General features: G+C 50.8%; 1 protein-coding gene across 8 annotated transcripts in view; it reads left to right on the top strand.

The window, feature by feature from the left end:
• The window catches only part of eml1 (EMAP like 1), a 272486-nt gene that overhangs the window by 180596 nt on the left and 77158 nt on the right, over positions 1-14732 (top strand). For all 8 annotated transcript variants that reach the window (XM_038777141.1, XM_038777093.1, XM_038777151.1 and 5 more), the window contains one exon: positions 7967-8096. In XM_038777141.1, the coding sequence (XP_038633069.1) occupies positions 7967-8096 (130 nt within the window). The remainder of the gene's footprint in view (positions 1-7966; positions 8097-14732) is intronic.

Raw genomic sequence — 14732 nt, 5'->3', positions numbered from 1 at the left:
ATCGCCCGCCGTAGAATCCTGTTTGGCTGGCGGTCAGCAGCACCGCCCAGAGCTGCGGACTGGCTGTCCGACCTCTCGGAATCTCTCCAAATGGAGAAAATCAAATTTGCCATCCGAGGGTCGGACGACGGCTTCCACAGAACGTGGGAGCCATTCATGCAACTGTTCCGGGACCTATTTGTGGCCAATGTACAAGAGGAAGAATAGTCGGGGGAAGGTAGCGGGAGGGGCTACAGGTTCGGTACGGGGGTTCGATGGCTAGCTAAGGCCCAAAACCAAACTAAATAAACATGTTGGGGGGGGGGGGGGGGGGGGGGGCGGGCGCAGTTACTACTACGAAGATGCTTACCTGTAAATATGTATGTTAATTTTTGCGTGTTTGTTTGTTGTTTTTTTTTTTTTTTTTTTTTTTTTTTGTTCTTTTTCTCTCCTAACAATTTGTAATTTGTTCAATATAAAATATGAAAACTGAATAAAAACATTTATAAAAAAAAAAAACACAGCCATCCTGTCCCTGCCTTGATTAACTTTCATTCTTGCAGTTTTTAAAATATATAACCAACTTAAAATATTCTAATTTCATGGATTTCCTTGATATTTTCATGTCCTTAATATTTTCCTGACAATTGTCTAACAAGTAATGACACGGATGCACATAGACAATCAAATGTGTTGTTAAAGAGGTAGGTTTTATTGAAGTAGGAGAATATTAAAGCGGGGAAGGGCATTTAGAGGTGTGCAGGGAGAGAAATCCAGTGCTTGGGGCAAATGAAGGCAAGCCTACCATTGGAGCAATTAAATCGGGGATGCTCAGGATGCCAAAGTTAAAGGAGCACAGATAACCTAGAGGTATGTGGCTCTGGAGCATATACAAGAGAAAAGGTGGGTCCAGGCCAATGAGGAATTGGGATACAATGTTGAGAATTTCAAAATCAATTGGTGGGTTTCTCCAATAATGGGGCTATGTCCCCACTCCAGCGTCAAAACGCGGGCGTTTCACTCTGGACCTTCTTGAAGCACGTCCAGAGTGATTCTCCTACCTGAAGGGAGCTAGCAGGGCCTCGGAGATTCCTCGCAGCTCTGGCTGCTGTTATAGGGCCCTACACTTCCGGTCGGGAATCTGCGCATGCGCCCGGTGGCGGCCTTTGGTGGCCGCACTGCGCGACATAACGGACCCACAACGCGGACTGGCCCCGAAAATATAGGCCCCCCCCCGAGACTGCAGGCACCCACGGATCGGTGGCCCCCCGATCACTAGTCTGGCTGTCCGCGAGGCCCCCCAGGGTGAAGGATCCCCCCCGCCTCACACAAGGGCGGCCGCGGACTGACTCCGCAGCTGCCGCCAACCGTTCCCGACAGGCAAAACATGGTGAGAACCACGCCGTCGGGAACTCGGCCAGTTTTCGTCGGTGAATCGCGGGGGGGGGGGGGGCCTCTGTCAATGCTCCCCTACCTGCCCCGCGTAGACCCCGCGGGCATGCGATTCACGGTGAGCGGGAGCGGCGTCGTACGGGTTTTTGGCGTCAATGCCCATTTTCCGCCCCCACCCCCTCTGTTTTCAGATAATGTCACAGGGGTTGTGTGTAGTTGAGAAATAGGAGGGAGCCAAGGTTAGATACTTGGTGGGGAGGGGGTCACGGTAACAGCAGAGGTAACAATGTGAGAGCAGGAAGAGAAACCATTGCAATTGGTTCTTTAACCACGGTTAGATAGACAAGAATGGAACCAGGGTAACCCCTCTGTGGTGAATGCGATTCACACCGGATTATAATCTGTATATACATGTGCCTATATTGTAAGCAAGTTGCACTACCTGACCACCAGGGGGAGTAGCTCTGGGAATGCTCGAGAATTGTACTGGGCTTCTCCCCTGGTTCCGCCCAGGACTCCTCCCCCCTGGAGCTGCTGTATAAAGATCAGTGCCACATGGTCAGCCGGCCAGTTCACCGAAAGATCAATGGCTAACCGGCTGGCCCTGTTGTGAGTATATTAAAACTGCTATTCTAATGCTACAAGCACGTGTCCGTGGAATTATTGGTTCCAACACCCTCACAACTTGATGAAGGTGGAGAGATGTTGGAGGATGGTGCTATGGTCAATATTGCAAAGGCTGCAGACAGGTCGAGAAGGACAAGGGGAGATAAGGATTAGGTGCACCCTACATTTTGGGTGTTGAATTTTAAAGTTACTTTGGCTATTTAAAAAGAAGCCCCATCTCTATTGACAACTCTACACCTCTATTTTACAAAGTGTAGTTTTCTTTACTTTTATGGTATCAGCAAGGCATGTTTTCCCAATTATTTCATACACCTAAGCTAGTGCTTGCAGGCCAATATTTCTTATGGCTATTTAAGGAATTGTGTCAGAGGCTAACTGAACATGACTACCCTTTGATTGTTTCCTATTGGCAGGAGATGGCACAGCTCTGCTCTGGACTTCTGTGTTCAATTCAACTTGGGTCAGCAACTCAGCAGAGCTCAGTGTTTCATATTCCAAAGTGTATTTCATTTTACAGTATTGGTCACTTTAATCGAATAGCTACTGTAGTGCACCTGAAAGGTAAACTAGCCTTCTCCCTCTGCCCTGCCCCCAGATCAGGCTCAATGGTCAATCACAATTAATATTGGAATTGGAAGCCAATAGGATCATAGAAAACATAGAAACCTAGAAGCTACGAGCAGGAGTATGCCATTCGGCCCTTCGAGCCTGCTCCACCATTCAATATGATCATGGCTGATCCTCGATCTCAATGCCTTAGAGACAACTGCTTCAGCTGTTCACTTCAGAACAGGTCCCAGGAGGGTTAGCATGAATAATAGTTCATTCTAAAGGTACTTCTTAAAAATTAAGAAGTTTATTTGGTGAATGATTAGTGATGGAATCACAATATTTTTGATTCCATAACAAATTAATGAGCCTGACTGATGGTGTTTGGAGTCCACTTGCCAAATGGTTTGTTCTGAGTGGCTCTGACTGTCCTATTGTAACTGTACTGCAGCAGCACATTTGCCATAAAGGGTTCCTGACAAGCTGCCATTGCTGATCAATGCAGCTGATTTCTTTCCCCTAAAGTAGCAATTAGCACACAACTAGAGAAGATTTTCAAAAGGCGCTTACTGATCCTGTGCTGTGGAGAAATGACATCTGTGGTAAATGGCAAACCCTTAACAAGACACAGTGTCACTTTTTAAATGAATGTGCTTGATAAAACAATGAGCCAGATGATCTTGAAGGACTCCAGGGTTCGGTCTGCATGCGTGTTCCTAGCTAAAGGACCAAAAAGCCCCAAAGGAAATAGTATAAGAAGCTGCTGAAAAAATTAATGATTTTAACACTTTTATGAGTGATATTTCAGACTGGATAGCTGTTGGCATAGTTTCGAAATGCTATTAGCAGGTTTTAGATGAACGAACAGTATGCTGTTTGCATCAAAGTTTCCAAAATACGCATCATTCTGGCTGTAGATTTGGACCAGTATCAGGATCACAGTAATTGGAACGAACTTGCATGTAACTTACTCTGAAGGCAAATTAAAGGAAAATGCCAGAATGGAGGACAGAAGCTCTATAAACCTTTGGGAAAGATCAGAGGATTTCTCAACGTATTGCAAATTTTGCCTGAGCTGGTGAGGGAGGGGCTAAAAAGTTACAGACAGAAATGATGGAAGAGGCAACCCAAGGAGCAAGCATGAGCCTGCAAATAAGTGGGTCTGGATTCTCCCGTAATTGACGGGGCGGCCCGTACCGGCGGCAAGAGCGGCGCGAACCACTCCGGTGTCGGGCCGTCCGGAAGTTACGGAATCCTCCGCACTTTGGGGGCTAGGCCGGCGCTGGAGGGGCTGGCGCCGTGCCAACCGGTGGCAAAGGACCGCCGGCGGCCGGTGTGAGTTGGCGCATGTGCAGGACTGCCAGTGTGTTTCCTGCGCATGCGCAGGGGTTTCTTCTCCGTGCCGGCCATGGTGGAACCTTACAGAGGCCGGCACAGAGGGAAAGAGTGCCCCCACGGCACAGGCCCGCCCGCAGATCGATTTGCCCCGATCGTGGGCCAGGCCACCGTGGGGGAACCCCCGGGGCCGGATCCCCCCGCGCCCCCCCCCCGAGGACCCTGCTAGACGGCCGACAAGCCAGGTTCCGCCGGGATGGACCATGTCCATTTCACGTTGGCGAGATAGGCCGAAAACGGGCGGCCGCTCGGCCCATCGGGGTGGGGGGCCACTGCCAATGGTCCACGACCGACGCGGTGCGATCCCTGCCCCCGCCCAAAAACCGGCACCGGAGAATTTGGCAGCCGGCGTCAGAGCAGCGGGGCGGGTTTCACGCCGCTCCTCGCCGATTCTCCGACCCGGCGGGGGGTGGGAGAATCCCGCCCGTGATCTCTAGTATGCATAGTATTTACAGCACACAAAAAGGCCGTTTGGCGCAGTGTTTATGTTCCACAAAAGCTTCCTCCCACCTTCTACTTAAACTCCATTAATATATCTCGCCATCCGTTTCTCCCTCAATGTGTTCGATCAGATTTCCTAACATGCATCCATGCTATTAACCTCCACTGCACCTTGTGGTAGTGGGTTCAACATTTACACCACTCTAAGGGTAAAGAGTTGTCCTGAATACCCTGTTGGATTTATTAGTGAATATTTTACATTTACAACCTCTAGTTCTGACCACAGCAAGTGGAAACATTAGCAAGTAGAAACACCTTTGCTTCCTCCACCTTATCGAAATGGTCCATCATCTTAAAGACCTCTACAATGTTAATCCTAAATCGTCTCTATTCCAGAGGAAAGAGCCCTAAACTGCTCAATTGTTCCTGTTAGGCAAAAAACTCTCAGCCCTGGTATCAGTATATCCTTTTTGAGAGAACAACTCGGCACTTACTTCCTTGCTTGTGGCTACAATAGGGGAGGTAATCCTGTAAAGGCTGCTATTTGGAAAGGAGGTTTTCTGTGACATTCCTTTGGACAATCTTCACAAAATGCCTGAAGGGAAAGCCAATCATTTTACAGACAGCAGATAACTGCAACTCTTACCGGATGTGTCGACTGTCATTCTGTGTGATTGGAGCGTGTGTAGCAAATAACACCGACAACTGATTCTCGAATGAGACAAATTCAAGGACATTTTCAGTAGGTGTGCCAGAATCTGCAAATAATGTTGGTGGTACCGTGGCAGGTCCAGCCAATTGAGGTAAGTTTGCTGTTTCCAACCTTTGTATGCATTGCCTCTGAAAACGCTGCGCATTGTGATTGGGGTACTTCTGAAGCAACTTCCTGAATTAAAGTTAGCTTGATATTTACAAACATTATCAATTCCAATGGGCATGCTCTCCCACCTTTCAATGAAGAAAAGCAATCAAATTCACCACCTTTCTGCAAGAGTGACGTATGTTTAGCTCTGTTGATGGGTTCGCCTCTCATTCAGCCTGAGCTGCTTCACATGCCTGTTTTAATCCTCTCAAACATCCCCGCCACAGGATTTCCAGTGCTGTTGGGAAAGAAATTCCTTTACAAAGTTTGGCACAAAATCCTGTGAGCCTAAATGCCAGTGGAGAGGGGAAAAAATCAGTCATTAATATATGGGTGAAATACACTTAATATTATGGTGTCCTTTTCATGACCTTTATTTGCTTACCACTGCCTAACAATCCAGATAACTATTTCATTCAGGAATGATCTATAGCTGGCGTCTTGCATACTGGACTGGCAGATAATGACATGGAGGATGGTTAACTCCCAAGTGAATACTTTAAACAAAACGCTTGTCATTTGTGAAGTGGAGCCTCAGGTCACTGTCCGTGTGGAGTTTGCACATTCTCCTCGTGTCTGCGTGGGTCTCATCCCCATAACCCAATAGAGGTGCAGGGTAGGTGGATTGGCCACGCTAAATTGCCCCTTAATTGGAAACATTAAAAAAATGTTTTTGAAGTGGATGTTTCCTATATCCCTGGTTCCTCATTCCCCTGGAAACTGAAACAGGAGTAATGAATTCCTCCCCGATTATCTGCTGCCTGAGTGACACTACCACAATGGATGGCTGGCGATGGAAAGTACAGGTTTTGTTCTGAACAGTGAGGTCATGAAAAAACAAACATAATAGGTCGACATTACTGTTGACAGTATCAATGATGTGAACACTCACTGTTTGCAAATAAATTGTCTCTATGCTGGTAGTAAAATAAACATGTGAATGTCTCTGTTAAGTGGCAGAGAGGAATTTGGCGTTGTGTTCAATTTTCACCACATACCACTGCCAAGATTACTCTTTATCATGTCCTCCTTTAATCCTACCATTAGTCTTCATGATTAAAAGATCAATGATCTACTTAATATGCACACGATAAATATATCTATATATATATATTGACATATATTAACGTTTTTCAACTTGTGCATGTGGTGATATTTCAGATGTTACAATACAATGTTTTCACACTTTGCTGTCAATACAAAAAAATCTAGAAATGGTAGAAAAGGAAAAGACAGTCAGCATTTCCTGCTGGTTTTCTGACCTTTGGAATGCGATGAAAGCAAAATACTGCAGAGAAAAGCAGATCTGGCAGCATCTGTGGAGAGAGAAACAGAGTTAACGTTTCGAGTCCATACGACATTAATGCGAAACATTAATCATAGAACCATTGCAGTGTAGCCCATTCAGCCCATCATGTCTGCACCGACCCTCTGAATGAGCATCCAACCCAAGCCCATTTCCCCACCCTTTCTCAATAACCACTTAATCTAACCTATACATCTTTGGACTTTAAGGGCAATTTAGAAAGCCCATGTGGTATCATTCTGACTCAGAAGGAACTCATTTCTATTATCTTCAACAATTTTGTGGAATTTATCCTTGCTTAATTGTTGAACCACAATTGACTTCTTTCCAGTGTGTCCTTCTAGAGAACTTGGTCTTCCTGGATATCTCCCCAGGGCGTGTTTGTTGAATCTGACCTAAAATCTGAGCAGAATTAAATAATCATTTTTACCTTGAAATAATACAACCTGGGAATGATCCTTACTATGCAAACATTCAACAGATTTCTAGTCACGGTAGACCAGAAAGATAATACAATATTGGATTTGTGGGCTAAATACTGGCAGTTCTTGCTGCATTTTCTTTCAGAGGTATCCATGACAATGTCAAGCAATTTGCATGAATATTTTGAATGTATTACTTCCTCATAAATGTTTAAGACTGTGAGCTCTGAGTTTGCTCTCTGTGACTATAGGTGTAAACACTTACAAATGCATAAAAGCTTCTGGGCTGGATTCTCTGCCGGCGGGATTCTCCGTTTTGCCGGCAGCCTGGGGGTTTCCCGACGGTGTGGGGCTGCCCCACAATGGGAAACCCCATTGACTATCCGGCGTAATGGAGCATCCCGTCAGCGGGCTGAAACAGAAATGTGGTGCGGCAGGGCGGAGACTCCAGCCCTATATCTCAAATTCCGCTCTCGTCTACACTGGCAAAAGCATTAACCACTTTGTGGGTATTGCCTCCACTAAAATAGGGGAATAGGGCAGCACAATGGCACAGTGGTTAGCACTTCTGCCTCATGCCGCCGAGGACCCGGCATCGATCCCGGGTCACCACCCGTGTGGAGTTTGCGCATTCTTCCCATTTCTGCGTGGGTCTCACCCCCACAACCCAAAAAGATGTGCAAGGTAGGTGGATTGGCCATGCTAAATTGCCCCTTAATTGGAAAAAAAGAATTGGGTACTCTAAATTGTAAAATAAAATAGCGGAGTAAGGAGCTTCAGACAAGCAAATTGAGCATTTGCATTGATTATCCCATAGATTAATTTCAAGGCAGTCACTTCTTTGGAACAGAAACCAGAAGTTCCACATAATATAGCAAAGTAACTTTCGCTTTAGAGTATTAACCCCTAAATGAAAACAGTGATTAATTTACTTCAAAAGCAAAGGTATTTGCTCTGTGGAGGGTAGTGACGTGCTGTTTGTTTGTTTTACAGCAAGACCCATAGTTCAAACCCTGCCGTTAAGGCCGACAGTTAACAATGGGACTGTGCTACCAAAGAAGGGAAGTGGCTCTTTGCCATCTCCCTCAGGAGTCAGGAAGGACACAACACCAGCAGCCAAAAGGTGAGAATGCTGCAAAAAAGCAGCAGGTACTTTTTCCAATCTTTAATGTAAAATATTAAGATGCCCCAATGTCCTTAAGCACTTCTTCACTTCCCAAAGCAACCCTTATGCACTGAAAAACACAAAATACCACCACTATACTTCAGATCACACCCTGTTATACCACATTATGCAACCTATTAGAGTATATTACTCACCCTATCATCTTGCATAATTCTAATTCTATACTTTTTCGTGTTTATTTTTAAGCTTGCCGTAGTTTGCTTTAGGTTTATTATGGAGATTATTTCTGTTGCTGTCCACATTCAGTGCAACGTGAAGAAGACCGTGACTGACCCACACCTTTGAGGACGCGATCGAGGAAAGGTTATCTAAACTCCCCAAAAAAATTATCATGAAGGTTTACCAGTTAACATGCGGAAATTCAGGGTACAGTTTGGGAATGGAAACGGTGTCGGCCCAAAGGTAGTGAACAATGTGAGGTAGTAAGCAATACAATGGAGTGACCCTCAGATTAGGGTTGGGCCACCCAAATGTTTATCATTTATAGTAATGATTTACATCCAGAAAATCAAAATTAAAATGAATGAAATTAATAGATGATGCCAAATTAGAAAGGGGTAGCTCTGCACTGTGCGGATAAAAGCTTAAAATGTAACCCATTGAGATGCTCAGTTGCAATAGATGCGATCCTCCGGCCACTCTGCAGAGGAAAGCAGCTCACCGTCCCATAGCGTGGCCGGTGAAAGCCGGGAAACCCCGCTCCCGGGATCTACCCGGCTATTGACGCCTCATGAGAGACGTTGCAAGGGGAATCTCGCCCACAATGGACGGGGTCACGTTTTTTCAAACCCCAAAAAAATAAGATCAGACAGTGATCATAAAACAGAGGAAGCCATTTTTCTGCATCAAAGAATCATTTTATTGTAATGGAGGAAAGCTGTTTGCAGCAATCAATTGCTTCCCATGGTTTGCATGTGTGCAGAGATGTCTTTGACAAAATCTTATATCCCATAGTGTAAATCCACAACTTTAGCAAATATGAATTGTTGGGTAAATGGGGCGGGATTCTCCCATCCCGCGGCAGAGTGAACAGGCCGCTGCCAGGACTAATTCTGGCCCCTACAGGGGACCCAGCATGGCGATGGAGCAGTTCGCACTGCTCCAGCTGCCGATCCCGGCGCGAACCTGGCGCCGCGCATGTTACAGAAGAACGCGGGCATGCTCAGTGGCCTCTCCTTCAAAGCGCAACATGCGATCGGTGGGCCCCGATCGCGGGCCAGGCCACATCGGAGCCCCCCCCCCTGGGGTCGGGACGCCCCCCTCCCCACACCACCCCACCCCCCCACACCCCCACAGGCCCCGCTCGATCCTTCAATGCCGAGGTCCTGCCGGCTCAGAGCAGGTTAGAACGGCGACAGCGGGACTCGTTTTTTTTTCTTACGGTCGCTTGGCCCATCCGGGCCGGAGAATCGGTGGACCGGCCGGTAGAGCGGCCCACGACCGGCGCCGCGCCAACCACGCCTGCGCCGAGGGCGCTGATTCTCCACTCTGCGGAGAATTGTGTGCCGGCGCCGGGGCGGCGTGGCACGATCCGTGCGGTACACCAGCGATTCTCCGGCGTGGGGTCGGAGAATCCTGCCCATGATTTTTACATTAAGTCTGTATCACAATTTTATAGCTATAATTAAACTTTGCGACAAACATAACGGCCATTTGTGGAATAAATTATTTGCACACATGAGGTGGAATTTTCCGATATTTTTTCAAGTCTCAGTCTGTGTGAGAATCCCATTGGTGCAATCATTGAGAAAAGTTGTCGTTTAGTCAGCCCCTTTAAGTGGAACTTTTTTTTCCATGAGTTTCACGCCGTGCCCATGGCGGCCTGCCTCTGAATCACTTGCCCCGCCACATCTTAATGGCTGCAATCAATGGGGCCCACCATTTAAACGTCTCCCAACAAAGTCGAATTGGGGGAGGTGGCTGCCAGAAAGACTGCACCATGCTTCACCGCAGGTACCCTCAGCAAGCTCTGGATGGGACCCAGCAGGGGCAGAAGTTCCTCTACCCTCTACCAATGACTGATCAGGGGCGGGATTCTCTGAAAATGGGGCTATGTCCCCACGCCAGTGGGAAAACCGGCGCCAACGACTCCATTGTCAACGGCCCCCCAAGGTGAGGAATTCTCACCTTTCTAGGGGGCTAGGTGGATGCCGAAGGGGTTGCCGCTGCTCAAGCCGGCTCCAAAGGGCCTGGCGCGAGTTTGTGCATGCGCAGACCGGCAGCGGGTTTTTGCGCATGCGCAGGGATTTTCTTCTCCGCGCCGTGCCCCCCGGGCAATATGGCGGAACCCTACAAGTGCCCGGCGTGGAGGAAAAAAGTCCCCGCATGGAACAAGTCCGCCTGCAGATCGGTAGGCCCCGATCGCAAGCCAGGCCACTATGGGGGGTCCCCCCCGGGGTAGGATTGCCCTGCATCCGCCCGAGGACCACTCCTCCACACTTACCTGCCAGATCCTGCCGTGCGTGAGGTGAGTAATTCACGCTGGCGGGACTGGCCAAAACTGGATTGCCGCTCGGCCCATCGGGGCCCGGAGAATCACCGGGGGGGGCGCTGTCAACGGCCCCTGACTGACATGGCAGGAATCCCACTGCCCCCTGAAAACCAGTGCCGGACAATAGGGCAGGCAGCGTTGGGGCAGTGGGGCGGGATTCGCGCCTCCCCCCGGGGATTCTCCGACCCGGCGAGGGGTCGGAGAATCCCGGCCCAGATGTCTTGCCAGCAAGGTCACCAACCCACGCTTGTGAGCGCCAGTTCACTTCACAAGAACACAGGATTGCAGTGCCGTACGAAGATGAATGACCTTTGAGCATCCAGGATAAGTCTGCCTCCTCGTGTCTCCTGCAGCACCCTCTATCGCAGTGTTTTTAAAACTTATTTTCCCGGGACCCATTTTTACCAACCTGCCGACCTTCGCGACCCACGGCAGCTGACCTTCGCGAACCACTCCAGCCGACCTTCGTGACCAACTCCGGCCGATCTTCATGACCAACTCCAGCCGACCTTTGGGACCCGCGGCATCGAACCTTCATGACCCAACGCCAGCTCCGTGACCCAATCCGGCCGACCTTCACGACGCATGCCAGCTGACCTCCATGACCCACTCGGGCTGACCTTCGGGACCCGCGCCGACCGACCAACCTTCACAACACACCATTTTCTCATACCTTTATTGTGACTAATGATCCTGCTTGGACCTCACAATCAGGTTCCCAGGAGAAGAGGCCAATATGCACAACAGGTGCAGAGTTCAGCTGGTTCCTTTGTGCTGTCTTCATCTTTGTGAGGTCAGAAAATCCAACCTCGCACATGTAGGTCATTGTGAAGGACATAAGCAACAAAATACTTGTTTTACTCAGCACTGGACGCTCCTTGGAGATGCTACTCCAGAGCCGCATGGCCTTGTGGCGTATTTTTAATGTGCTGTCACAGGTGAGGCTCACAAATTCAGTATCTTCATTTGGAATCAGCTGTTAGTTTTCTTTTTAAATTTAGAGTACCTAATTATTTTTTTACAAGTAAAGGTCACTGTCTGTGTGGAGCTTGCACATTTTCACCGTGTTTGTGTGGGTCTCCCCGCAACCCACTGTTCTATATTCTATGTGCAGTTTAGGTGGATTGGCCATGCTAAATGACCCTTAATTGGGAAGAAAAGAATTGGGTACTTTAAATTTTTAAAAGAAAAATAAATAACTCAGCTGTTTTTCCCAATCATGTTGGCTGCCTCATCGCTTGTGATTCCTCTGCAATGAACCCAGTCCTTTGTTATTCAATGTAACATTTCTGCTAAGGACTTCATTAAGTTCTCACTGCATCCTTTGAAAAAAATCAAGAGGTTTGTCCTCACCATACTTCAGGCAGGATTCTCCGACCCCCGCCAGCGAGCGAGGAGGTAGGGGTTGGCGTGGGGCAGCCGCCAGAGAGGAGACGGCACGACCGTGGCTGGGGTGGGGGGGGTGTTGTGGGTGCCGGTAGAGGATGCTCCCCAGGGCCGGGGGTACGTGCTGGTGATCGGGGTCAGTGCAGGGGTGGGGTGGGGGTGCCAGGGATGGGGGTGCCGGGGATTGGGGTGCCGGGAAGGGTGGTGCCGGTGATCGGGTGCGGGGGATGGGCCTGCCGGGGGTGGGGGTGACGGTGATGGGAGTGCCGGGGTTGGGGGGTGGGGGGGTTGCCTGGCGAGGTGCCAGCTGGCTGCGTAGGGGGGTATGGGCAATGATGACATGTCGTTATGTTTGGGCATCACCCAGCAATGTTGGCCGCCATAGCGGGAGCCGCCCTGCTACATGTTGCCCATTGGGAGCTGGAGCAGGAGCGTGCAAGGGAGGCGGCGGAGGCTGCGGCAGAGGAATGTGCCGCAGGGAGGCAGGTGGCAGCCACCCAGACTGGAGGGCCACCCGCCCGACAGGACGATGAGGAGGAGGAGATGGTGGTGGTGCCATGGTGACGGAGGCGCCCGATGAGGCCCCGTGTGTACCGGCGCTGCTCATCGTACCAGGACCTCCGGACCGGGCATGCAAGAGGAGACTCAGGATGAGTCGGGAAACCGTCGCCCATATCTGCCACCTGATGGCACACCTGGCATGGGATTGGGGGCGGACACTCTCTCCCAGTGGCCGTCAAGGTGACAGTGGCCCTGAACGTCTATGCCACAGGGTCGTTCCAGTCGTCGAGTGGGAACCTGTCCGGCATCTCCGAAGCATCGGTGCACCAGTACATCCATGCAGTGACTGACACCCTGTACGACATCGCGGACCAGTCCATCCAGTTCCCTGTGGGCCACGCCAGGATGCAGCGGGCTTTGCTGCCATGGCCAGGATACTCATGGTACAGCGGGCGATCGATGGGGTGCACGTCGCCATACACCCACCAGCAGATAACAGGGCCGTGTTCATGAACAGGAAGGGGTACTACTCCATGAACATTCAGGTGATCTGTTACCACCGCTTGATGATCGTACATGTCTACGGCCAGTACCCGGACAGTGTGCGTGACTTTTTCATATTGGCACAATCTTTCATCCCCGCCATTTTCGAGGGACCCCCCCCCCAGGCTGAGGGACTGGTTACTGGGCAACAAGGGTTACCCGTTGCTGCCGTGGCGGATGATGCCTATACGGAGGCCACAGACTGACGGGGAGAACCGCTACAATGATGCCCATGCAGCGACCAGGGGTGTGGTCGAGAGGTGCTTCAGGTGCCTGGACCGCTCTGGAGAGGCCTTCCAGTACCCGTCGGATAGGATCGGCCGCATCGTTGTGGTTTGCTGCGTCCTGCACAACATAGCCCAGCAGAGGGGCGATGTGCTGGAGGCAGAGGAGAGGGAGGGGAGGGGGAGGAGCAACACGACAAAGGGCAGGCCCCCCCAGATGAGGAGGATGGGGGCAATGAGCAGGACAGACGGGCTGGACAGGGACGGGAGGCTGCCCACTGTCACCGGCTGGGCCAGCAGGCACAGGACGGGTTGATAGCCACACGTTTCACAGACTAGGGGGGGGGGGTGGGAATCGCGAGTATGGGCACGGACAGCACAGTACGGCACCTGCCCACCATCCTCACACCACCCACCACCAACCACCCTCACCCGGCACACCACCCACCACCCACACCCCACCCACCACCGCATCACCCGCATGCACACCACTCCTCCATTGCATATCCACCTGCGGCACACTGGGCAGGGCTCACACGGTCACCAGTGGAAGCATGTCTATTGCAGGCCATGGAGAATGCTGACAACCCGCTCTGCAATGAGCTCCGGGCTCTACATCGTTAGACAATGTCTGACTCATGGCCACAGTCAAACCCTCCACCTGGGAGGACCCTGCATGCGGCCTTGACACTGCAGCGCGCGGTCCCGTCTTCTACCCGGGGACGGGATGGCAAGGGCGACCCGGGAGGGAAGGGGTGGGGCACACTCACCTGAGCTCGAAGTCCTATCACCCCTCACACACATACTGGTGCTCACCTCACACCACACCCCCGCAAACATCGGACAGAGCACAGAGGCAGCTTCTGCAGGTGTGAAAGTGATTTTAATGACAAACAGTTCATACATGTGCCCTAGACCCTATAACTAATCTGTGCCCTGCACCCGTGCCAACTGACTCAGTGTCTAATGTTTTGGCCTTACTATGACTATGTCTAGGTGGTTCCCCAGACGGTACAGCATAACTGGAGGTGGACTGCTGTGATTCCTGCCCTGTGACTAGAGTCCCCTTTGGCGGCCGTTTCCTGCGGCGGCCTGGCCTGGATGGGACAGGCTGCGCCTAGGGCGAGCGGGATGGCGAGCTGCCAGCCTGTTCTGCCCGTTGCCCACCAGATGCACCTGGGACGGAAGGGGGGGGGGGGGGGGAGTCCGAGGTGTCGCAGTGTTCCAGGACTTCCCCTGTAGGGGGACCCGGAACGGTCCCCAGCACCTCATCCTCCCTCGGGGTGCCCGATGGCCACTCCGGGCCTCTTCATGGGTAGGAGATGCAAACGGATCCAGCACCCGATGCACCCCGGCACCTGGCGCTGCCAGTCCTGGAGGCCCGCCCTGGTATCAACAAGGGTCTGCAAGTTTGCAGCCACGGAGCTC

The sequence above is a fragment of the Scyliorhinus canicula genome, chromosome 2 (genome assembly GCF_902713615.1).
Source record: "Scyliorhinus canicula chromosome 2, sScyCan1.1, whole genome shotgun sequence".
NCBI classification, from domain to species: Eukaryota; Metazoa; Chordata; class Chondrichthyes; order Carcharhiniformes; family Scyliorhinidae; genus Scyliorhinus; species Scyliorhinus canicula.
The sequence above is the reverse complement of the archived record's forward strand: the minus strand, read 5'-3'. Positions and strand labels throughout refer to the sequence as shown.